We start from the raw sequence: 27,163 nt of genomic DNA on the forward strand, positions 1-27,163 counted from the left end.
CTCTGGTACCAGTCCCAGGCATCTTCCTTCATTGTAAGCCCTACAAGTTCTATAGCTCTTGCATCAGAACAGGGCAGTCTCCGTATCATCTTTTCAGTCTCCTCCAGAAATCTCTGAGGATCTTCACCTTCTTCCCCCTTAAACTCCGGGGTTCTGAGCCTCAGAAATTCCTGTACAGTAATCCCCTCATCATCTAGAGCCCGCCTGGCCAAACTTCTTGGCACAACTACAGGAGGTGGGATGGATACTACTGACGGGGCAGGAGATTTCCTCCGAGCAATCTGCTCCCTCAGAGCCTGATTCTCCGCCAGTAACTGTTCCATCAATGCATCTCTATTTCCTACCTCCCCCTGATCATCAACCCTCCGTCTATCAGTAGGAGGAGGTTTTTCTCTTTGGGGCTCGACATGTGCAGAACCCGCATCCAATGCTATATCTGGCTCCATCCTCCTTCCAGGACGAGCAGATCCTCTCCTTGGAGGTATTCTTTATATCTTTCTAAAAAAGTCAAAAAGAGAGGATGGTCGTTACACACTGAGTCATGATATATTTTACTGAGTTGTAAATGACTCATAAAATAACATACAGAAAAATCCTATGCTCCATAGTATAATCCTATACTTAATCCTGACTCATCCTATTGCTCTGACAGGACTCTTCTTAACCTTTGCTCTGATACCAAGCTTTGTCACGACCCCCGCCCCGTTCCCGGCGGGCCGCCGCGACGGTCCTAGGGTGCGGGTAGGCATAAGGCCACCAGCCACCACGTAGAACCCTACTACCTATCAATCATCCATAAATTCTGAAAAATTTTGGCATGATGCATGCACAAAATGATCACCTTTCCTATGGTGACCTGTCAGGATTATCTCAATACATATAACACACTACCTGTCAGAGCAGCAATCACATAATCTGTCACATATAAACCTGGACAATATATAGCAATACATTATCACAGGCACACAACTGATCTGCACACATATATATACCTGCTTCCCAATCCATCCATGGTCAAACCCATATCCACAACAGGATCTATGACTGTAACTATACACTATATACAATAGAAGGTTTATAATACACCAAAAGGGTATAAACCTCTATCTACATTATACTATACTATACTATGGAGCGGCACAGCTAGCAGGCAACCACTAATCCTGCTCCTCTCTATACAATACCTTTCCTGCAATCAAAAACATCAAACTGGGGAGTGAGTATATAAATACTCAGTGAGTGGAGTAGAGAGTACTATGCACATGAGACAAGATATAATCATGGCTCGAGGTAAAATCTCAAGATCAATAACAAGATGAACATGAACTCAACATAAAGAATATGGAGTAAATCATCAATATCACCACAATCAATATCAACTCATCTGAAGCATATATGGAATAATCAAGTCAACATATATGCTACTCATGAATATGTTCAACATGTCATAGTACTGAATCATATAAATCAGGTGTCAATAGGCTGAATCATCAACAAGACAGCTATCGGGAGGTGGGTTTTACGCCCCAGGCGAACCAGCAACAACTCTCTACTGCCATATGCATACATCGAATATGACACCACACCAATATGTAAATCATCACTAGACAGCTGTCGGGAGGTGGGTTTTACGCCCCAGGCGAACCAGCAACAACTCCCTACTGTCACATGCATATGCAGGATAAGACACCATACCGATAACATAAATGCTAGACAGCTGTCGGGAGGTGGGTTTTACGCCCCAGGCGAACCAGCAACAACTCCCTACTGTCACATGCATATGCAGGATAAGACACCATACCGATAACATAAATGCTAGACAGCTGTCGGGAGGTGGGTTTTACGCCCCAGGCGAACCAGCAACAACTCCCTACTGTCACATGCATATGTAGGATAAGACACCATACCGATAACATAAATGCTAGACAGCTATCAGGAGGTGGGTTTTACGCCCCAGGCGAACCAGCAACAACTCCCTACTGTCACATGCATATGCAGGATAAGACACCACACTGATCATATAAATGCTGGCCAGTATCCAGAACAGAAATCCATCTCACATCTACATACTAAACGGCACCTCGCGGGAATTCTACATCCGCGGAAAGCCATACTGCACCTCGCGGGGTCTTACTATGCCCGGCGGCAAGCAGAATATAAGTCGTAGGACCGGCCGATCCTACGCCTAGGGCCGTGTCCCCCCCTAGGAAGGGACTGGGCTCCGCCCACCCAGAAGGCTACTATGTGCACAAAGGCCGATGTTCAACCCCCATCGACTATAGGTGTCCTGCAGATACTGCCAAGCCATGCATAAATGCCATAATGCACCCTCCCAATACTCTACTAAAAAGGAGTATAATCAAGATTACCACTCACTCGATCATGACCCAATCATAAACTAACATCAGGGTTGGGAGTGAGGAATCACGGGAGTACAATGCAACTCAATATACCATGAGAAGGGCTCTACAAGTCTTTGAAATAGAGGAAATAAAATCAATTTACAAAAGAAGTCATTTCACAATTCGGAATCAATTTGATTACTCATCAACCCCTCGTAATTCCTCTCAATGTTCCCTCACATGCATGTACAGAATAATCAAGCATGGAGAATCAAGATTATAGAGGAATCTACTACAATATCAATCAATATGCTCAAGTGGAATCAATTCACACTTGGCGACATTCATGAAAATGAATTAAGAATGCTCATAGTGCAAAGTACATGACTCCCACTCACAAGTCTTTGAAATAGATGAAATGAAATCACTTTACAAAAGATGTCATTTCCCAATTCAGATCCATCGTAATTCCTCTCAATGTTTCCTCGAATGCATGTACAGAATAATCAAGTATGGAGAACAAAATATAGAGGAATCTACAACAACAATTAATCAATAGGCTCAGGTGGAATCAAGTCACACTTGGCAACATTCATGAAAATGAATAAGGAATGTGCTCATGGTGCAAAGTACATGACTCCCACTCACCTGTCAATCTGGCACAGCCCTGATACGCCTCCAAAAATCTACAGCTGGCAGTGGGGAACTTCTTCCTCTTGTTTCCTAGCTTCTTGCCCAACTGTGACATGCATTTACAATACATTTAGTCTTGTATCAAGGGCTATAATCTACGTGCCAATTATAATATAGGGAACTTTAATTGATTCAACTCCCCCGTTTCCTAAATCTTTTCTTTTCTTTCTCTTTTTCTTTTTCTATTAATTAACTCATCATTTATGTGTATTAGGGACTCCCTTGCACGAGTACAAGGTCTCCCTTAGCCTAATCTAGGCTTAATACCCTATTATGGCATGAAATCCCTTATTTTCCACCCGGATGAACAGTAACCCGAACTGACAGTGGGTTACTTCATCCCGGTTTTGATCCACTTTCAGGACTCCAAATTTGATGAAATTTTTACCTAACATTCTACACTCACAGAGGATTCCAAAGAGATAACATGCATCATCATCGGAGGCCGTTTGACCCCCTAAATAATTTGCCGAAGTTGGGACTTCGACACAGTTTTTCCGTAGTGCCGGAAAAATTTGTTAAAATCCAATTCTTCCTCTTTTAACCGCCTCTACAACCCTTATCCGACCCCTCTAGACTATATCCACCCTTTGTATAGCCTAATGTCATCAAAAGACTAGATAGAGATGGATATTTACCTTTTTCTTTTTGGAAATCGAGGTCCTTGCGTAGAGGAGAAGGAGATCTACGTTTTTCCCTTCAGCTGGAAGTACAACCGGGATCTCTTTCCTCCTCGAATCTTCTTCCTCTTCTTCTTTCTTCTTCTTCTTTTTCTTCTTCTTCTCTGTTTCACGCCTGAGAACCCCCTCCCTCTTTCTCTCGGTTTCACCAGCTCAAACCCTCCAATTAAATCACATCAAAACACTATTCACCCTTTGTTTAATATTATTAAATTCCCATTTTGCCCCTAACACTTCAACATATCTACCGTTATGCCATTAACTTTTGATTCCTTCCAATTTTACCCTTACCACTTCAATGCATCTACAACTATACCATTATCTTTTGATTCCTTCCAATTTTACCCCTTATATCAATTTTAAAGGACTATTCTATCCCTTTTTATATATTAAAAAAAAAAAAAAAATTTGGGGTTATTACAAATGTTCCGGAGTTTCTCCAAAAAAATTTTTATTTTGATGCAAAGGGCAAATCTTGTGCAACTTAAAGCGCTTTTTTTTTTTTTTTGAAAATATCTTTCCTCCACCCTCGCAAGCCTGGCCTGCGAGCTTTAGGATATTATTAAGTGGAAAAAAAAAGAGATAGAGGATTAGTGTGGCACGTATATATGTATATATATATATATTTGTGTACGCATGCATGCATATATATGCCAATGTATGTATGAGTGTGTGCATGTATAAAGCACTATTTTAAGAAAAAAATATCATAACTAAAGGTGAAAAATAAAATTTGCATGACAAAAAAAACAAAATAGATGTAAAAAATAAAAATTGTGATAAATATAATTTATTTATTATAGATAATAATAATAAAATACAGTAAATGGGGACAAAGATTTTATAAGTATATGCTAGCGCCGTTAAAACGCACGGTACAAATTATATTTGTTGGTAATAAAAATTTTATGTTGTATATAAAGTTTATGCCATTCAGGTGCTAAATAATGAAACCAATTCAAACTAGATGTTACAAATACACCAAGCTTAATCCTCATTCTATGTTATAAGTATTTGCCAGCTTTTATAACTCATAATAGTAATTCAACTTATTTAGATATTTATCAAATAATATCATAAAATAAAAATATTCACATGCATCATGCATGAACTAGCACCCAGCCAATAATTTCGTGACTACTACCAAATTTGAATTTATTGGTCCTATCTCCATTTTTTGTGTTCCAAATGTCTATAATTGGGTCTCAAATTCCATAATTTTGGATCCACTTATACAGATCCATTGCCACCCTTCCTATATCTATATCTATCTATCTATATATATATATATATATATATATATATATATCTATATATATATATATATATATATATATATATATATATGTAGACGGCTTTTTTTTTTCTCTTCCTCCTCCTGGAGCAGAGAAACCCAAGGGGGAGAAGAGACGCGGATCCATGGTTACGAGGTTCCATTTTCATCCCCTCGCCGCCCCACCCCAATCCCTCCCACCTTCTCCATCCCTTCCCCTCTTCCGCTCCTCGCCCTCCTTCACTTATAGACTTCCCCTTCCTTATAGGATTAAAACCAAACGATAAAAAAATAAAAATAAAAATAAATCGAAGCGCCCGTGCGAATCCCTCAGCTCAAGAACGCCATCTGCAATTTCCGCAAAAACCCTCGTTTCTTCCATTCTTTTTGTCCTCCATCAATCTCCCAACAAACCCTAGAGAGTTCACCTGTACAAACAAATGAAAACCCTCAAAAGTTTTCGTAGAAATCCGTCGAATTGTTGAATTAGAGATCGTTGGAGCTCGCCAAATCTTCTTTCCGCCTCTTGGTCCCGAATTAGGGTTTTGCCGCCATGAGCCGGAGGGTGAGGAGGCGCGGCGTGCAGTCCAAGGACAAGGAGAAGGTCGTCATCTCCCCGGTCTTCCCTGAGGCCGCCGAGGATTGCGAGATCCTCCGCCCTGGCGGCGGCGGCGGCGGAGGCGACGGTGCTGGGGTGGCCGCCGTGGACTGGACTTGCCTCGCCGACGACACCGTGGTCCAGCTCTTCTCCTGCCTCAACTACCGGGACCGCGCCAGCCTCGCTTCCACGTGCCGCACCTGGCGCCTCCTCGGCTCCTCCCCCTGCCTTTGGACCGCTCTCGACCTCCGTGCCCACCGCTGCGGCCCTGACACCGCCGCCGCCCTCGCCGGCCGGTGCTCCCACCTCCGTCGCCTTCGCTTCCGGGGCGCTGATGCTGCCGCCGCCGTCATGAACCTCCAGGCCCGCGGCCTGCAGGAGATCGCAGGGGACTACTGCCGCGACATCACCGACGCCACCCTGTCGGTGATTGCTGCCCGCCACGAAGCCCTTGAGAGCCTCCAGATCGGCCCCGACCCGTGCGAGAGAATCACCAGTGATGCTATCCGTCATGTCGCCATGTGCTGCACGAGGTTAAGGAGGCTGCGCCTCTCCGGCATCCGGGAGGTTGACGGAGAGGCAGTGGGAGCCTTCGCGCGGCATTGCCCGCAGTTGGATGAGATAGCCTTCTTGGATTGTGGGAGCATCGATGAGAGTGCTCTTGGGAAGGTGGTGTCCCTAAGATTCTTATCCGTTGCAGGGTCACGGAACTTGAAGTGGGCTACGGCCTCCCTTGCCTGGAGCAAGCTCCCAAACTTGATCGGTCTGGATGTTTCAAGGACGGACGTCTCCCCGAGTGCCGTATCGAGGCTTATCTCCCTGTCCAAAAGCTTGAAGGTGTTGTGCGCTCTCAACTGTGTCGCACTCGAGGAGGAAGTGAATCACAACCCCGCAGCATTTACCAATACCAAGGGCAAAGTGCTGCTTGGCCTTTTCAGTGATATATTCAAAGGGATTGCTTCTTTGTTCAAGGGCACTGTGGTTAAGGAGCGGGGTATCTTCGGGGAATGGAGGAGTTGGGAAAACAAGGACAAGAACCTGAATGATATCATGATCTGGATTGAGTGGATCCTGTCGCAATCACTGCTTCGTATAGCAGAGACTAACCCACATGGCATTGATGAGTTTTGGTTAAGGCAAGGTGCTGCTTTGTTGCTGAGCCTGGTGAAGAGTTCACAGGCGGACGTGCAAGAGAGAGCGGCGACTGGGCTTGCTACATTTGTGGTCATTGATGATGATAATGCAGCAGTTGACCCAGCGAGGGCAGAGGCGGTGATGCGGAATGGTGGGATACCTTTGCTTTTGGAGCTTGCAAAGTCTTGCCGGGAGGGCATACAGTCTGAAGCTGCAAAGGTTGGATTTTGTGTTGATCCATCTCATTATTAGCAGATATTGTAGCTTGATTTATCAGCTGCACATAAGGGTCCTTTTCAATGTCCAGGCCATTGCAAACTTGTCGGTAAATACCAAAGTTGCGAAAGCAGTTGCTGATGAAGGGGGTATCAGTATTCTTGCAGATCTGGCGAGATCCATGAACAGGTTGGTTGCTGAAGAGGCTGCTGGAGGGCTCTGGAACCTTTCCGTGGGAGAAGAGCACAAGGTTTGCATTCTGTTCATTCTGCTGCAAGGACTACCTTTCATTCTTGGTGTATGTGTTACTAATTTATTGGATTTGTTTCAGGCGGCCATTGCCGAGGCTGGTGGGGTAAAAGCTTTGGTGGATCTTATTTTCAAATGGTACTCTGGAATAGATGGAGTTCTGGTATGACCAGTGCTTATGTGATGGTTGGTTTATCTAGAGTAGAAGATAATGTTCTCAAGTCCTGCCTTCTTGTATTTATTCTTAAACAGGAACGTGCTGCTGGTGCCCTTGCAAATTTGGCTGCCGATGACAAATGCAGTCTGGAGGTTGCAGTGGCTGGTGGTGTCCAAGCTTTGGTAATGCTTGCTCGGTGGTGCAAGGTTGAGGGAGTACAAGAACAGGTATCACTGACTTTATCCTTATTCCTTAGTCTTAGTGGCCCACTTTATCCTCTCTTTTTTTTCGTTAAACAGTATTGTACTGCATCTTCGAGGCTTGTATCCACATAATAAAGGTAGGCAAAATGTAGAAGATTTAAAAAAAATCTAAATTTCTTTTAGGTCAATTGATTCATTTATTTGATCTGTTTCATTCTAGATCTTTCTCCTTGTCCCACAATTTAGTGCACTGTTGTGTATTTGACATTTGGGCTGTAAAATGAGCAATAAACTAGCAGGTATTGGCAACAACACCAATCCAAATTAATTTGGTACTTCTAGTCATCAATATTTGGAATATAGATTTTCTGTATACAGTTGTTATTATTCTCGTAAATTGCTTTAAATTTAACATATATTATTTATTAATTTAACTGTTGTGCAGCCGCATTAAGGCAAATGTCTTTAGGATGTTGGAGTTGTCCTTACTTCAAAAACATGCTCTATATCGAGCTGATAACCATAGGAACTGAATATTGTAGCGCCAATGTAAAAGTCAAAATTTTTACATTTTTGACAACGAAAAATTCTCCTTTCATTTATGACAATAAGGGTCAAAATCTTTATATTTAGTGTTTCATATATTTGATGTTCCGTCCTCTTTATGGAAACGAAGCAAAAACTTGACTTTACTAAACAAGCGAGAAAAGCCCTATATATTATATTAGTAAAGCGCTAACACGTCCCTTATGCCTAGCTAACGCCCTTTAGTTTGATTGCAGCTCGCGCAGGGGCGTCTTCCTCTTTCCGTCCTTCATGATCTTCTCATTGTTTTGTAATTTAGTGCGCTGTTCTATATTTGATATTTAGCCCATAATTAAGCAATAACTAACCGGTATTGGCAACAACATGAACGCAAACTAATTTGGTGTTTGCAGTACTTCATATTTGGCATGTAGACAGTTGTCATTCTTCTGATAAATTGCTTGAAATTTAACATAAGATTCTTGTCAACTTGATTACTGCATGGAAGCTCCATCCTTCCATTAGGTAAATGATTCTGGGAAATTGGAGTGTGTTTACTTGAAAAATATGCTATATATTGAACTTGTAACCATACTAACATCAGATCTTGGAACCAATTTAGGGGTGAAAATCTTTAAATTTTCTACAGTGAGAAGTGGTCACAACTATTAAAGGAGGGAAAATTGAATGTCATGCCCATTATGATGATATATGGTTCGAATGACATGGCATGTTTAGTCAAAAACTGGCAGGTTGCTTCTTAATACAAGCATCTTGACAACGGAGGAACTGGGTGGTGATATGTTAAAATAAAGGACTATGCCTCAAGGAATTCCTAAAGAACTCAGTAAACTTAGAATTTGACTTGTCGCCAGGCAATTCTTTCAAAAATTGTGGAATTATATTAAGACAAGGTTTTAAGAACCTATTCGTCTTACTATGGACAAAGTTTTCACTATTTTACTATGACATTCTTTTTAAGTGTGTTCTTTTCGAACTCCTTTATTTGGTGGTTGGCATGCAAGTCCTTGTGCACTTCACAAGAGATGAGAAGAGAGTGTCATGGAGCTTAAAGTTGTAGATTAGCTACAAGATACTTGAAATTTTGGAAGCTAGATAGCTATTAAAATGCATCCAGTGATGGAGATCAAAGTGGATGAAGAAGATGACAAGAGTTGAAAGTGAGGCTTCGGGTTGTTGTTGTTTTTTTTTTTTTATCGATTCCTTTATATATTTCTTTGAAGTTGTATTATAAATTAAACTAGCAAAGCATTTTGGAATCTTGATGCTTCTTAACATAGAAATCAGCTGTGTTCAACATGTATAGAATGTACTTCATTGGTGCCATTGGTTGTGAAAACAAGTTATGTCTAAAACAGTTGATAATTGGTTGCTTTTCAGCCAAATTTTGTTGGAAAAAGGACAGCAGATCATAGATAAAATGTCTACCATGCTTTGGTTGGCACAAACTAGCATACCGATGCCTTACTAGTGCATGCAGCACAACTGTGTGCCACTGCTCCGCATGTTGTAGTGCTATTGCATGTCTATGCATGCCAAGTACTAGCACAACATGGCTTGTTGCAACCCAACCATTACAGCAAAAATGCTTAGGCATTGGAGACACATTAGGCTTGGTCTTAACTAGGTGCATACAGACCACCATGCTCTACAATAATGTCTTTGGTGGCCCACTCTTTGACAGTTGTCATTCAGATCTGAATATTCCTTTGCCATGTGATACCTTTCACTCTAGCACAATCGGGTAGTCCTTTCAGTATGGTAGTTGCACTCTAGTCACTAAATAGCCCTTTATATGGGCGACTCACTTAGTGCAACTCTCCTCTCCCATCCCTTTAGTTGCGGAGTTGGCTCTAACACCAGATGATATGATCCTAACCGCTACACCAAAAATTCCTAGGGGTTAGATGTGTGTTAGGCTTAGGCCTTAACCAAGTAACAACACGTACATACCTTGCTAGTGCGAAGCTAGCACAACGCCATCACATGATACTTCAACTTCATGCAGTAAATGACTTACAAATATGGGAACTTGCTTTCCAGTAAGAGTGAGAAATGCTTGTTGTCTCTAGAGGGACCAACTTTTGCATGTTGAAGAAAGCAGAATCGAAGAATATAATCATTTGGACGTATAATTTTGAAAAGGAATGCTCAGATCTGTCGATGTAAAACAAGGTCAGTCAAGGAGATGAGTTAGAAGATGTTAATGCTTTCGTTCATGGGCAGTTTATATAAGAAGCATGGATTTAGATTTTGGGCAGTTATTACTAAATGTCTTGAGCCTAGTAGAGTAGTATGTGTAAATTCTTCTTCTTTTGAAGTTCGTTGGATATGCCATTAAGTCAATCATTTGCGGTTTTAGGGAATATTTTAGCTGGCTCATATTTGTAAGAACAGGTAAGAGGTCTATTTAAGTGTCCTTTATGTCTTATTGACATTGATTTTTGTGGTAAGTTGTTGATGGTATCACATTAGTTTGTTAAAAAGACAATACTGGAGGTAATTTGGTGCTTGACGAAGATCATAAACTATTAAGGAAAGTGCTAGGTAGCCACATCCTAGCTTTCCCATGCCTATTGCCACATGTGGGGACTGGCTAATTTTAGGTCGGAATTCATGGGGCTAAGGTCCAGTTTCCACCATATCTCGGAGTAAATGAAGAAAATATATTTCCCATACTACCCTCTTGAACTTGGTTCCCATCTATGTCGATCTCAATTGCTCATCTACTTGTTTCTCTCTATCCCCTTTACCTCTATATCTCTGAATCATTCCACGTCTATTGTGCCCCTCTTGTTATGTCTTTCATGGAAAAAGAGATTTTGTTTTTTGATATTGTAAGTAGAGCAGCAGGCATGGTAGAAGAAATTATTATTTTTCTTTTCTTTTTTAAAAAGTTTCTACTTCTTGAGGAATGATAATCGTGGTAGCTTGAATGAAAAAAAGAGGAAAACCTTGTATATAAGTCTTACGTATTTGGTGACATATCGTTGAATCAATAGTGATGCTCAGTCTCTTTTCTGATCATTCTGCTACAAATTTCGTGGCAATCTGAAATTCACCATTGCTCTATGCTATTCTATGTGCGACATACTTTTGTCTTGTGGTGGTTGCCCATGGTGGTTACCATTTGTCCACCGTTCTTGTCTATGCTTCTGTGTTGCCCCTCCTGTCCATGTTTCTATGAGGAGTCCTCAAATCACGTCCACAGCACCAATGGATGCCTGTCCTGAACCTTTTGGAGATATATGTGAAGAGAGATAAGGGGATAGAGTATAAGGATCTAAGGAGTTCTGTAAGAGAGGGGTTAAGAGATAATAATGCAGGATAGAGGGGGCGGTTAGGATAGGGTAGAGATGGGTTTGCTTGCTCCCCTCAGGTGGTTTCATCTGAAAGAGAGGAGAGAGATGGAGGAGAGAGATGAGATGGGAGAGGGAAGTTGCAGCATAGACATAAAGGGTATATTTGGGATAACAATTCTTGTTTACTTGTGAGACTGGAGAGTCTGGTTTTCTGTCGTGTGGTCATAGGCGTGGGAAAGCTAGGCATGGCCCTCTAGCTTTCCTCTAAATTATTCACGTTATTGACCTTTTTGCAGACGAGCTGATATTTGATATGCAACTAGAGAACTTTTGGTGTAGCTTTGTTCTAGATGTTCCAGTGTTTTTATCTGATATCTTATAAGGTTTGATGCAGAAATGGTTTATTGCTGGAAGTCTTTTAGCTTCTAAATGTGGAAAAAAATTCAAAGTTAAAATGAAACATATAGATAAATTTTTGGTTGGACAAGTGGAAATGGAAATGGAGTGGTTGCTTCAGAGATCATGTCCCTACTTTCTGCTTTTTCCTTCTTTCTCTTTTAAATTCTCATACCCTTTAGGGTGTCCTTATTTGCACCAATGTCTTTTTCACGTCTTGATATAAAGCTCTTAATGCATCATGCCCTTGGAAAAGAACCTTGGGTTACACCAGGACGAAAGAAGAGAAGGTTGAGAACTGATCACTCTGGACTGGTGTCTTATTCAACTATGTAGAAAAGGAGGTGCTTATACAGCTTCTTTTGTTTTATTTTTTAACTGCCAATCTTGGAGTTCTTGGAGGCCTTTAAATTCCAAAATAAATTAAGAAAAACTTGAAAGCCAAACTTCTGCCAAGGAACATCATTTGCATATGCAAAATGACAAAGCTGTAATTCCTGACATTATTGATGGTTCTTCAGAAAAAATGGTCATCATTTCTTCTTCTTGACTTTGGTTCATGAATCCTAGGGCAGCTGGAAGGCTTGTTACTGGATTTTGTTTGGCTCGTTGGATAATCAAGCACTTCATCTGGCAAGACAATCCTTTATTTGTTGGATGTGTGTAACTAACTAGTACTTTATTTGGCCAATCAATCTTTATTTGGAAATCAAGCGGGAGGCAACTCCTTTAGCTACATCATGTCATTTGCATTGCAAGAAATATATAGTTCTTTGGTGTCTTTTTCACATTTTGTTTGTTAGAAAGTTTGTATTAGAAAGAATCTGAAGAATTTTATAGTTGTTGAGCTTAGTTAGGCTGATTCTTTTTTGCCACTCAGTAGTTTGGATTTCGGTCATTGTTGGCAAATGCCACTCTAGGGCACCGTGAAATTTTCACTATTGCAACCTTTTTGTATTTTGTGCTTACATATTTATCTCCTTGATAATTATTAGGTGTCTGTGCTCGCCTCCCCTGTCCCTTTCCAGTTTTGCTTGAATTGCACTTTTTTAAGACTTGCTTGCTGACAACCACTTTACACATGTATGCACATAAAGAAAGAGCATGTGTTTTCACCTTTATTGTCCTTTTTTCTATTTCAATGTTACTTTTGTCTATCTTGATTCATATATTTATCCAAGCTATTTAATTACAGAGATCTCGGGTATGTTGGTAGGAGGCTGATACTCTAAGATGGATTAAGATCTTCTTGTTATCTGGGCTGAGATGGAATATTAAGGAAATTGAGAAAGAACTGGGATTTCTGAGATCTTAATTAAAATTGTAGGAACTGAGATATTGGTATCTTGGCTGGTATTAGCGTTATTCATTTGAATATTTAATATTCTAAAAAAGTAACTTACAATTCTGAAATAAAAAACAGTGTAGGAAAATTCATATCGATTCATTTTGGCTGATATAATGGGGAGTGAGATATAGGTTGAATCATATGATGACTGCTTGAGAATGATACAAACTGATATCTTGGCTGAGATATCAACTGAGCATAAAACCTTTATTCATTCGCCATTGAAGTGATTCACATGGGTTCTTGTTCAAGCACAGGTGTATGGAGAACGGAACATGTACTAATTCATGTTTCTTTCAGATTTTAGTTTAAGCAGAAATGTTATTCTGAAATTACATTCCATTAGAAATTGTCCTCCAAGTCTCTTTGTGCTTACACGCTTAGAATATGACCAACATCAAGTTGGAGTTTTTGCAGCAATTTGGTAATTTAATGTTGGGAGTGGATGGCATTAAGTTAATGATTTAGATGCTCTTTATATGAAAATTTCTTGCAAGCTTTGTCTGTGAGAATCTCCCTCTTTCCCACTTAGTTTGAACTCATCCCTTTTAGTAGTACATGATTCTCTGCTGCAGTGCTGCTTATTTGTCCTTTTCCTCATTCTCCTCTCTACTCTCCAGGCTGCTCGAGCTTTAGCTAATCTGGCTGCTCATGGAGATAGCAACAGTAATAATGCTGCCGTTGGTCAAGAGGCAGGTGCACTTGAGGCATTGGTGCAGCTAACTTGTTCTCAAAATGAAGGTGTAAGGTAATTGTTCTTTTAGAAAGTAATTGTGATATATTACCATCCTTTTTTAATTGAGGATTTGTCAGCTCCAACAAACTAATGCATTTTGCTTTGATGTTAAATCTTGTTTAATGTGGAAGATTGGCTTGATTTGCCATCACAATAACATTAAATCTGAAAGGGCAACTTCTTTTCTTGTTCCTTTACTTGTGAACACTAAACAGTTGCGGCAACTTCCATCACCATTTGATAGAGATGAATTGAAACTTCTCTTACTTGAAGATAATTTGTTTATTAATATTGTTGAATGACATGTGCTTCATGCTTAAACTTCGTTTTCTTTTTTTTTACTTGCATATTATTTATGCATGTCAAGAAATTAAGTCAATATTCACTTCCATTCATAAAATTAACCAGACAAGAAGCTGCTGGTGCTTTGTGGAACTTATCTTTTGATGATAGAAACCGAGAAGCAATTGCTGCAGCTGGTGGGGTTGAAGCCTTGGTACGTCCTTTTTATTTCATTTACTTATTTATTTTGACATGAGCACTTGTTCAATATCCATTGTTTATGTGCTATGCAGTCTTGCTTTTGCGAAAGTTATGTATACTATATGAATGTGATTTCATTTTGAGCTTTGAGATTATTATAATAACTTGTGCTTTGTCATAGTATTTGTTTATAAAGCTATGCATCTTGTTCAAAAACAAAAGAAGAAAAAACTATTTTAGAATAAAAAAGTGGAAAAACTTGCAGAAAAAAGAAAAGGGAAAGAAGGGAAAATGTTTGTGGTGATCTATTGCTCACGGATTACTCGATATGATAGCGCTACTCAATGAGTTGAGTACCAGCACATATGGGTCTGTACTAGCCATACTTTACCCTATTGATAAGGTACTTGGACGCTACCTTATTGAATTTATGAGGTACCAGTATAGATACCAATATCGATACTGCAAGACTTGGCACTGATTGTTCTTTTATTCATTTCTCTCAGTCTCTCTCTCTCTCTCTCTCTCTACATAACACACATATATGTGCATGTGTATGAAGTATTAACTTGTCTTTTCTCCATGAGTAGAAGCAGAAAGGTAGAATAATTCCTTGACCTTCCTTTCCATAACACCTTGACCAAACCTAGTACTGGAGCAAACCTAGGGGTGGAAGAGGAGTCTATAATATTCGGCCTGATCCGTTTTTATATCCATATCGATCCGGCCATGGATACAAATTTGAGCATCTAACTAATATCCATATCCATATCAATATCTATCAAAGAAAAATGAATATGAATATGGATAGACAATTATCTGAACTGTATCAAAATATCTAATTTTGTTTACAATCCTACTTAATGTTATATAGCTTTTATATACTTTTTAGGGAAATAATTGACAATATTAATATAACATTAACTTAATTTATCTTCCATATAGAGATAGCTTTCATTTGGTGGTTCATAAACTTTAACTATCTGATTTATATCTGCATTTATATCTCTGATTCTATCCATACTTTTGTTATACAATTTATATCTTTCCCTGTTTAAACAAATATGAATATGAATTTTAGCATCCCATTATATCTGTATCTCTACCTGAATTCACCAAATAAAAAAAGACATGGATATGGATATCCTGATATCCAATCCATATGCTACCCATTTTCATCCCTAAGCAAACCCAGTAATCCGTACTTGATCTGCCATAGCCTTAAGCCACATAGGCTGGGACCCCTAACTATGTGGGCACTCGCTTGAGCAGTGTGCCCAAACCAAGTAGGCTGCATAAGATCCTAAAACACCTAGGCACATTTGATATTTCTATTTGCTTATGTTTTTGCACAGAGCTTGAAGGGCTGCTAGTTAACAGTGTTTGTGACTCTGTGGAGAGCTTAAAGGGCATAATAGGGTAGTCTAACATAGCTAATTTTTTGCTCTAGTTTCTTGGCAGTGTCATTCAAAAAAGAAATAGGTACCATCCCTTCTTTCTCAATGGTATTGAAAATAGTTGACTAGCGCATGTGCCTCTCTTAGATGGTATCATGAGGCATGTGGTATGTGACTCACATAAGCCCTTTTGTGGTATTCCTGAGTCCCGAAATTATATAAGCCTGAGAGCATTTTAAAAAGCCTTGCCCTGACTAGTATGGTTGGATGAGGCTCAAACCCTTCAAGAGAGTGTTTGACAGGTTCTTCATGTGTCTCCTTTGAAATCTTCATGCTAATATGCCTTGTCTTGTTAGGCTAAAATGCTTGTTCTCTTTGACTTATTGTGATGCTTTTCTTTTGCTTTGGTTGCAAGATTTTCAATAAAGATATTTACGTGCTAACTTTTGAATTTAACGTCTTTCAAATCTCACCCTTTTTCATGTAACAGAGCCCTATATATGTAAATATTTATATACATGTGTATATATACATCGATATGTATGTATGTACGTACATATGTATTAAGCTGTTTGGACCCTAAAATCTATCCTCTGTATTTACACCTGCTTTTGCTGGGATCCTTGTTTTTCAAAATTGGATATAGGATAGTGGTGTTAGAATTGGCATCAAGAGCTGGTACAGGAAGATTCCTTTGATCCTTTTTTTTTTCTGTTTGTTTTTTGATTTCATCAATTTATAAAAGTTGCTTTGCACTTCGCAAAGTGCTTCGCTGAACTTAATCAAAGATAGGTCTCTCCCTTGCTGCTTCTCTCTTTTTGCTTATCTAGATATTATAGCTAGAGAAACTTGAGGTTTCAATTTCATGTAATATAACATGTTAGTTGTTTGTATACATTAGCGAGGGAACTTGACTGATTGGCTTGCTGAGGTAAAATTGTGGTAGAGGGTGGTTTAAAGCCTATACCTTTATATGATATATCTTTCTCTCTCTAAAGATTGTCAACCCCTTGGCTTTTTTCCATTCATGTGGGTAGTTTTTATATATTTCTTTTACTGTTTAAACCTTTTGAACAGTTAAATATCATTGTCTTGTTTGATTATATAGGTAGGTCTTGCACAAGGATGTTCAAATGCTTCTCAAGGACTCCAAGAGAGGGCTGCAGGTGCTTTGTGGGGATTGTCAGTATCAGAGGCTAATAGGTAATCGTTATCATCATGCTTATTGCAATAGCTGCTTCAGCTCCCTAGTGAGTATTGTAAGAATATTGAGAACTGATCATGGAATTCTTTCATATTGATATCATTTTTTCAATTGATGATAGATTGTGAAACATTTTCATACTAACCCTGAGTAAAATAGCTCCATAACAGATGAGGTGCCAAGTTAAATAACAATAATGGGGAGCTTTTGAAGTGACTGAGAAATTAACCTGATTTTCACTGAAAGGCAACTATATAAGATAACCATGTCTTTTGAACATATATTCATTAGCTACGAGATGTTTCTCCAAACTTCCTGATCAGTCTTGGAGTTCGCTTCAAAGTGGAAGAAAGTTTCCTTAGCAGTAGTTTTGTTCATGGATGGGAAAGATGCATGAATTGGGTGAAAGTAATAGTTTTACAGAGGTTTATTAAATTGTAAGGACAATATTAACAAGTGAAACAACTGAAGTTTAATAAACCTTTAAATAGCTCAAAGTGTTTTAGCATACTGATTACACCACCTATGGGTGATTCAAAACATTCACATTTGAGGAGAAAGGCATAGGGATTTGATTAAGTTTTTGGCAAATGCTATGCTGGATGAATGTGGAAAATCATCTTCGAGTTCAAGTTCATATGATTCCCTTGGGAATATTGAACTTAAGATGCAGAAATTTCAGTTTACTGCTTCTATGGTTGAACTTGCTATTATGGCTGGCACTAGTTGTTCTAACTTCCCATAGTGAACCCTAATTTGATTACTTTACGCGGACATGGATCGTCATCTACTTTTACTCGTCAGCTATGTTGATGCTTTGGTTTGTAACTATCTTTGGTTAACAGGTATCTCAAGCATCACCATTGCTCCTCCTTTACACCTTTGGCACTTCTACATGCATAATCATACCAATGCTGCTATTCTAGCTTATTGATATTATTTCTTCATGCCCAATGGACTTGTGTGTTGCATGGTTGTTCATTCTTTTTCATGGTTATGATCCAGCCTAGTTGAAATTTTAAGGAAGCCATGTTGTCTATCTACATTATTCTTTTATTCCATGCATATATCTACTGTTTTCTATACAGTATTTGTATTTTGTAGTAAATGGTAGCTGCATATGCACCCTTTATCATGGTGTCAACTTATGTGACATTTTCTGTATGCAACTATTTGTATATCTTTCTGGTTTTATGCCTAATGGGAACATCTAATCCAACATTCTAGATTTTAATGATAAAATCAAAAGAAACTGCAACACCTTCTAGATTTTAATATCATTTTGTAAAAAAAGGATCAAATGATATTAAAGTGAATATTTAGGATATGCATACCAGAGTTTATAATGCTGAAACATGCATCTGCTGAATCTTGTGGGCATTAAATGCTTTATGGGTCTAAGATAAGCCAGAAACTTCTTAAATAATGTTTGTGCCACTTGCATTTAATAATTATCGAACATAAATTGACATTCTACTAGGTAATTGCCATATTTGTCTTATATGAGTCTGTAAGTTTTTGACCAGAAGTACAAATTCAGTAATCTGATATCTCATGGTTGTCTAAGAATGTTGGAAAACTTCTCAATGTCTTCATCTTGGACATGTAAGCTTCTATGCTTCATGGTGTACCAAAGAAGTTTTACCAAAGAGATTCAATCTTTGGATTTAAGCTACCACTCCAATTCTGCATTATCACATAGAAAAATTCAATCATTGGATTTCAATAAAGAAAGCGGAAGATACCTTTATCATCACCAACTTAGAAGTTTGTGAACAAATTTTTAAAACCTACCAGCCAAATAATAACCTGGAGAAATGATTTCAGTACATAGGGATGCTGGCTTACAGCCGGTAAATTTCAAAATTATTTTCTCTGTAGGTTATAAATGTCATGATCATGTCTCCATACTTTCCACAGTAATTTACCTAATTAAAGCTTTTTATTTTTTTTTAAATTACTGCATTTGATAATACTCTGCTAAACTGACTGATGATCATGGAAGCAGTTTATCATAAAGAAATACTTGTATAGGCTAATAATTGAGCATTTGAGCTAAATTGATAAATTCAAATTTGAAATTTTCTGATCTCTTGTATTAGTTATTTTATTATATCTTTCTTTAATATGATTTATCGCTAATGCACAACTTTTTTGGTTTTCAGCATTGCCATCGGACGAGAAGGTGGTGTTGCACCTCTAATTACATTGGCACGGTCAGATGCTGAAGTAAGTTTTGATTTGTTTTGTTTTAAAGCCAATGAAAGCTTGAAGTTTTTTTTTAACATAAGATTTTAATTGTTCTCAAGTCTCAACAAATAAAGCTTCACTTCACCTTATTAGGATACGAAGGTAGGATTCTAAAAGCTGTCATATTTGATATCTAGATACCTTTTATGTTGGGTCTTTTTTCTTTTCTACTTTCGTGCTTCAGATTATACGCATAATTATTTAGTTCGATATCTCAAAAATCTGGACTAGAGTTAACCTTTACAAGAATCATTGGCAAAGGAGACTTAAAGCCCCTCCAGATAGCTGGGAAGCTTGATGGTGGGAAATATTCTTTAGGGTATCCCGAAAACTTGCATCTTAATACATTAAAAATGATCCCAAATAGCTGGGAAAATGCATGATAATGATGGTTTAAGATATCTAAAATTCATAAAGCCTGATGCTACATCTGGAAGTGCCATATATTGCGTGCAGCTGAAACCTTATCACTTGTTTATGCTGAGAAGAAATACAATCTATATAATCAGCACGACAGTATGGCGGTCAGCATAAACAAAAATCAAGTTTGTCATTTAAGCATTACAGTCTCGTGTATAAACATTCATTAACCTTGTTGCTGGTGATTCATTGCATACAGTAAATCATATATGTTGGTCCTCCTCTATCATTACTGCTTGCTTCTTGTTGCTTAGAATTTGAAAATAGTTTTTTTTTTCCCTTCTAATTCCATACTGCAAGTGTTCATACACGCAAGTTGTAGGGTCGCTAATCTGGTAAAGTTCAGAGGTTGATTTACATCTTAATAAATTTGCACTTTGCATAGTTCAGTGAATTACTGATGTTTATATTGCTGCTAATTGTCTCTTATCTCTGTGGATCTAGATCAATACTACTTGTTGGTCAACATAAATTTTCTGTATTGACAACTTATAAACAATAGAAATCACACCTGATTATTGGATCTGCATTACTTATTGAGATACAAATGGACAAATCTATCAGTCTAATGACTTCATATGGCTGTATATATATACTTGTATGACAACTAAATCACATAATTTCTAGTATAAAATTTGAAATGTTACAATGGTTTGATCTGTGTAGCATAAACTTTGGAAAAATCGTGTTTGGCATGCAGCTGTAATGGATTGTCACACATTAGAGTAGGTGTAATGGGTCCAGTGGGAATTTATGCCAATCATATTTGCTTATCCAAGGAAGGAATGCCTTAACTATCTGTTGGAATGCACCTGGCTTCATGCCCTGTCTTTACGTTGTACTGCAAATGTAACCTGTGCAGATGTTTATTCCTTTGTATTAAGCTAATGGTTCTTAAAATTGCAGATGGTCCCATGTGAAGACATTTTTGATTCTTGATTGCCGAACTATAAATAGAAGAGGGACCATCGTTTATGCAATCAATTTATCTACATCCAATTGTGATGTTTTAACTGTTGGTGGACAACTTTTGACCCATCCTATTTCTGAGTGTAAACTGAATAGGAACACCTATGGAATTATTCATATCTTGCCTATACCTGGAAATGCTTTTAGCTTTATCAGTAAAGGCTGGCACGCAGAATCTATAAATGTAACAATATAGTGTTTCAACAGTATTGATCATATTGATGAGTTTGTACTTTGTTATTATACAGGATGTTCATGAGACTGCTGCTGGTGCACTTTGGAATCTTGCTTTTAATTCTGGCAATGCTCTTCGCATAGTTGAAGAGGGGGGAGTTCCGGCCCTTGTACACCTCTGTGCATCATCAGGATCAAAAATGGCTCGTTTTATGGCTGCATTGGCGCTTGCTTACATGTTTGATGGAAGGTGCAAAATTGTATATTTCATCCTAGGCACATCTTGTTTGTGGGCTTCTAGTGGGGCATACTTTTGAGTGTCAATTTCATTTAGGCCATCATTTAAGCCAGTATTTTCTGATATAAATTGCTCGTATTGATTTTGATGCAACATATTCACATTAGAGGTTGCTTGATAATTGATTTTGTTAGGCATGGAATTAATACTTAAAAGACCCCACTTTGTTGCTTCAGCATGGTGATCATTCGAAATTAAATTGTCTATATTGTCGCAGCGGTCAAGAAATGGCTAGTAGGTAGAACCAAGGTTCGCAATCTTGATACTAGGTATCATACCTATAAGTTAGTACGATAAGCTAGGGTGCGCACTCCGTACCGAAACAGCTCTCAAACCATTTTCTTACTTTTTATATTGGTATGCCTCAGTATGGGTCGGTACGTACCTTGGTTCGTCTTGGCATGGGGCGATACAGGTCTTATACCAACCCGAATATGAGTTTTGTACTGGTTCCGATCCGGTACAGTATTGTATGCTCCGAATCTAGCGGTTCGGGGCGGTACGATGGTCCATGGTAGAATCTTGTTTGGGGTATGCATATTATGTATTTAAGCAAAATTTGCCTGTTCCTAGATCACTCATTTTTCTTCTTCTTGATTGGATATACTAAATTCTAATGTGAAAATAATAGAAGTCCTAAGGTAAGTCATATTTTATATATATGAAATGTGCAATGTAAGATTATAGCATCTGTCTTGCTGTCCCTTGAGTCCGTTCTTCTTGACTAGGATGATTATTTGTCACGTGATTGTGAGGATAGAGGGATGTTGCTTTATGCAGAACATTTTGTTCAGAAATAAAGACATTTGTTTCATTAATATTCTAATCGAGGTATTATGCCACCTGTGACAGTGATTGGAGGCAAGCCGAGTATGTTCTTTGCAGCAGTTGAATCAGGTTCCTTTTTTCTTCTTTTTCTCTTTTCTATTTTTTGAGATTAGGAGGGTTTAATCCCTCCTTTTCTATCATATACCAATTCCAACCTAAAGGACTGACTCCTACTGAAATCAAACCCCTGCCCCCCTGCCCAAGCGGCAAGGGGTGATACCATCTGAGCAAGTATTCAGTGGTCAGTTGACTCAGGTTTCTTATCTTAATTCTGCACCAAATAACTTGTGGGAATTGATGATAATCTGTATTTTCTTGTTGTCTTCAGGGACATCACACCATATGCCTGAAATCACATGTATCAAGTACTTAAGTGTCAACTTGTTTCTTCTGTCTATTTCCTCGCCAACTGCACTCTTAAGTTTAGGCAAATAGCAACCTTTTGTCAGAAATCTTCAGTCAATGGACATAACTAATGATCTTTTGGAATGTTTTGACTAATTTGGCTAACTATAGTTGTCCGGGTTTTAGTCTACCATGTTCTTCCAGGCCTTGGATGGGTTGCCGTTTAAAATTAGACAGATTTCAAAATTCACTAATGGTGACCCCTCTTTTTATTTTGATCTTCTATTTGCCCACCAGTTATAGCATGCTTGTGGAGGTCACATATTAGCAGTGAGTGCTTCAGACTATAGATCTACTACAGCGCTGCCTAAATCCAAGTCATGGCTCTGATCTGGGAGGGTGGTTGGTTAGAACTGTCTCCCGTATTTGTTTATGTAGGACTTAGTGAGGGTCTTATTTGGAATGAACCCTTTACTTAAATCATGGAACTTCCATTTTGTTTTCATTGTGGACACCCTTGTTTTATAGGCAGTTGACTGCCTAGTATATTCACCCTCCGTTTGAAGGATCTGTCTCCTCATGATTGATCAGGAACAAAACTTGCTATACTATGTTACATTAGTTGCTAATATTCAATGAATGCCCAGACTTTGCAACTTACTGGGTTGCTATTACTCCCTAGAGGGATGTGTAACTTTTTGATTGTTCACTTGAAATTATCTTACCCTTGGTGATAAACCAAATTTGTCCAGTCATTTGTGATTCAAGTAGTTTTTTGTCATTAGGATTGCTTTCTCATGCTGCAATATGTTCTTTCTAAATTGACCTTTGACCATTGCCCTACAAAATAGGAAACAGGGAATGTAGCACAAGATAGACTTTGAGAACTAGAAATGCTGGGACTTTGCTTCTGAGTGGTAGATCAAAGTGGCATTGATTGGAATTGGATACACTATTTTTGTTCTCATGATTAAGCTTCAATACTTAAAGGATATAAACATCAAAAGAGGAACCCCTGTTTAAATTACAAAAAATTTGAAATTATAGTATTTAATAAGGTGGCTTTGGGAAGTTGCTGGGTAGAATGTCAAACTAGAGGTCAAAGGCAGTTTTGAGACACGATGTATTCCATTGCTAGCTGCAGTTCGGTTGCATAATTGTAGGGCAGTTCAAGACCTTTCATCCTGTTGTCAAAACTCAAAAAAAAAAAAAAATCAATAATCTTGAGATGAAAGATGTGTTGGAGGGCTGGAGATGACACTAATTTTTCTATGATAAGATGAATGCTTGTGATTCCTCAAATAGATGTAATCTTGATGTTCTCATTGTTGCTACTCTTCCATGCCTAAATAGGGTGGTCCAAGAGGAAATTTGAAAACTATGTGTCAACTTCAATAATCTTGAGGTGAAAGGTCAAGGGCTGGAGTTGATACTAATCATACCATGACAAGAGGGAAGTACTACAACACCTTGAATAGATCTATTTTTGATGTTCTCAATCTTGCTACACTCTTCCATGCCTAAATAGGGGTGGTTCAATAGGAAATTCAAAACTAGCATGCATTAAGGGATGCCGTCCGCAAACTGCATAGAGACTAGCTCTTGGTTATGGTGTATTTGTTTCTTGTTTCCTTTTAAATACTTGTTGTAAGTACTTCATTTTTCCTTTCTTGATTCTCCAAAAGCTTCATTTGAACAGAAATGTGACACATTTGAACATCCCATTTAGTGCAATTATTATTCTTGTCAGTGAAGTTGATAGAGCATGTTTTGTAGAATAAGGAAATGCTGGCATTAAGCATCTGATTTAGTGCAATTATTAGTGCGACATATATTCTTGCTGGAACAGAAAAACAATTTAAATGCTACAGATTGCTGCGGACCAAGCTAAGAAGAATGAAAATAAAAAAACAAAAAGGAAAGATAATAGTATTTCCCCCTCTTTCCTGATGTTTGAATCGTGTCCCAAGTGAATTATAGTTCTTTCTTTGAGCTTGTTTTGGTACAAAATCTAGTGTCACATTAATACTTTGTGTTTCTGAAGTTCTGGTAGAACTATTTGATGTTGCTGTCTTGTTCTCTAAAATTTTACTTTTTATTCACAGAATGGATGAGGTTGCATTGGTTGGGTCTTCATTAGAAGGTGCTTCAAAGAGTGTTAACTTTGATGGTGCTAGAAGGATGGCATTGAAGCATATTGAAGCTTTTGTGCTGACTTTTTCAGAGCCACAACTCTTCTCCATGGCTGCAGCATCTTCGGCTCCTGCAGCCTTGGCACAAATAGCTGAAGCAGCGCGCATACAAGAAGCAGGACATCTGAGATGCAGGTTTATTACATCTTCTTTTTTGTTACTAAATGCAAAGTTCTAATGAAGTCTGAATGAATAATATTCAGTTCATATGATGTGAATATAGGTTGCCACTAGTTGGTATTAGAGATTGTATACTAGAAAAGTGCCTTTCCTGAAATGGTATGCCATCTTTTGTAATATAAGCACATTGTATAAATTTACCTTTCACAAAATTTCCTTCTAAAATTTTGTATAGGAACCTTGATGGGTTGCTCCTGGTTGCATGAACTTAAAATGTGTAATCAGGGAGGTAGTTTTCCTGGCCTGATAGTGGGGCCTCTCTATCTCTTGGTAGGCTTGTCCAAAAAATTGGGCACAACTTCATAGACTTGGGATTCAAGACTAGCACGTATTATGTTTTATTCTCAAATTCTGATTGGTTGTACTTTGATTGATCCATAAAGTCAATCCCACATAGACATGATGAGCTCAGTTGTTTACCCTTTTCAAGTTTTTTATTTTTTCAATAGTGGTACATTTTTCAAACTTGCTTTGACTTAATCTATTGTGAACCTAGAGTTTCAAGTGATGATATTTGTGGGTTGTTTCCTCAAACTATGTGTACCTGTGTACTGTATATTAGGTGCCACCTTAATTTGCATTTTTTGTCTTTGATCCTCATATGGATGATATTAATATTCATGAAGAAAAAGGAGAGCTTTCCTAATGTAACATAAAATTTTGCTTAACCTGCTTTTCAGTAGAGCCGAGATTGGGAGATTTGTTGCCATGCTTCGAAACCCATCATCCATTCTTCGAGCCTGTGCAGCTTTTGCTCTTCTTCAGGTAAATTTGTCTGTCATTCTTGTCACCTATTTTTGTCATATAGCAGCTTGTGATTTTGCTTTTTTCCGCAGATAAACAAACCTTCCATTTAAAATTTTCCTCCTTGCCCCATGTTATAGCCTGATAAGCACGTGTATTTATATCTTTATATTTCAAGATATATTAGAATTAAAAATATCTAAGGTCAAGTTATTGATGCAATTGGGTATCAATGCTACCATCGCTTGGAAATCCTTCATTTGCATGGAATATTATTTATTTATGGTGACTTGATCCTTCTTAAATCATCTCTTGGTATAATGTGACAGCAACAAGATCGCTATTGCTTGCTAAATCTTTGCCTTCATTTGGTGTTATATTCATTACATAAAACTTATACAGAAGTCGAAGTTTGAAATTTGAAACTTTAAGTGAAATCTTTGTAATACTGTCCATGAGAGAGTATATTCTATTCTAGGAATTTTACCTTTTCTTTACTCTCCAGAAGTCTTGATTTTTTATATGGAATTTTGTGCAGAGTTTTCATTTATTTAGAGTCCTTTATGAAGATTATAATTTGAAGTCGCCCATATCCATTCTTATTTCAACTGAATACACAATTGGTCCAACTTTTTTCCCTGACAAATATTGTATCGCCATCTTATTTACTATTTATTCGTAAATGCAGTTCACCATTCCAGGAGGCAGGCATGCGGTGCACCATGCAGGCCTCTTGCAGAAAGCTGGGGCAGCACGGGTCCTACGTGCTGCTGCTGCAGCTGCAACAGCTCCTATTGAAGCGAAAATTTTTGCGAGGATAGTGCTCAGGAATCTTGAACACCACCAGCTGGAAGCTTCAATATAAAGCTTGAATAAGGAAATTGTTCTCCAGCATTCAAGTCGAACACTTTTGCCCATGCATCAGCCTGAAACGATGTGCACATTTGAATTCTGCTCTATGAAAATGCAGATTCCGTGGTTACTGAAGCTTCTGTTCCTTGACGGAGCTTTGCTTTCCGGTTGATATCCTGAGGCCTAGGCCCTTGACAAACAGAATTGAGGTGGGGCTTGCTTGCGCTTGTTAGTCAGGTATTTAATAAATTAGCCTGACTTGGCTTTTCTGTGATGATTAGAGTGTGGGTGCATTTTTCCTATTTTTTGGAGTGTAGAAGAAGGTGCTGGATGTTCAAGAAAACCAGTATCTGTAAATTTTGCACTTACGTATCTAACATTAATGAGTGTGTTTGTTATAATTTTATTAAACCATATGAAACTCAGGTTTATGGACAACGTGGTCTGTCTTAGTATGTCAACTGTAAATGCTACCGATATATTTATGGCTCCTTTGGGCAACATTTCAATTTTTCCTGCGATGGTTTTTACTGATTTTCTTTCACCAAACTTTTTACTTATTTACTGATTTATTTCCCCAAACTTTTTATGCAAGGGAGCATGGAAATCTCTGGTCTATATGCCTTGTTTCCAAGACTGATCATCTTCCAAGATTGGTTAGCAGAAAAGTGGAAGCTGTATTCTTTCTGTTCGTTTTCCTTGGCCTATGCCATTGCTGAAGTTCTGGTCTACTTGTGCTGATGCTGGTTGTAGTTGATTACCGGTTTACTTGGTTTGGTGAGGGGGAAGCTGTAGGTTATAGGTTTAGTGTTACTCCCTCTTGATGATGTCGTATGAACATGTGGTCCAAGAGCGGTATTTCTTTACGATTGCTGGGGTTACAGGAATACTCGATCAGTTATTATTGTGAAAAATGAAGATAGGAGCAATATTTAACCCACCCACATTTTTTTA

At 38.3% G+C, this 27,163-nt stretch overlaps 1 protein-coding gene across 4 annotated transcripts; it reads left to right on the forward strand.

Moving 5' to 3' along the window:
- The first annotated feature begins 5,077 nt into the window (after positions 1–5,077).
- Positions 5,078–27,163, forward strand: LOC103704656 (protein ARABIDILLO 1-like). Of its 4 annotated transcripts, XR_603658.3 has the most exons (13): positions 5,081–6,939; positions 7,028–7,186; positions 7,268–7,348; positions 7,438–7,569; positions 13,758–13,885; positions 14,282–14,369; positions 16,862–16,956; positions 19,123–19,186; positions 20,845–21,020; positions 24,347–24,568; positions 25,294–25,378; positions 26,046–26,446; positions 26,805–27,163. XR_603658.3 is itself a non-coding variant. In XM_008788038.4 (12 exons), the coding sequence occupies exons 1-12, from the start codon at positions 5,542–5,544 to the stop codon at positions 26,220–26,222; spliced, it is 2,802 nt and encodes a 933-aa protein (XP_008786260.2). In that variant the 5' UTR covers positions 5,080–5,541; the 3' UTR covers positions 26,223–26,727. The 4 variants fall into 4 exon arrangements, 3 of the variants coding, with proteins under 3 accessions (XP_026659476.2, XP_008786260.2, XP_008786259.2); XM_008788038.4 differs by lacking the exon at positions 26,805–27,163 and having other exon boundaries at positions 5,080–6,939; positions 25,297–25,378; positions 26,046–26,727; XM_008788037.4 differs by lacking the exon at positions 26,805–27,163 and having other exon boundaries at positions 26,046–26,727.

Source organism: Phoenix dactylifera, chromosome 5, assembly GCF_009389715.1.
Source record: "Phoenix dactylifera cultivar Barhee BC4 chromosome 5, palm_55x_up_171113_PBpolish2nd_filt_p, whole genome shotgun sequence".
Lineage (NCBI taxonomy): Eukaryota > Viridiplantae > Streptophyta > Magnoliopsida > Arecales > Arecaceae > Phoenix > Phoenix dactylifera.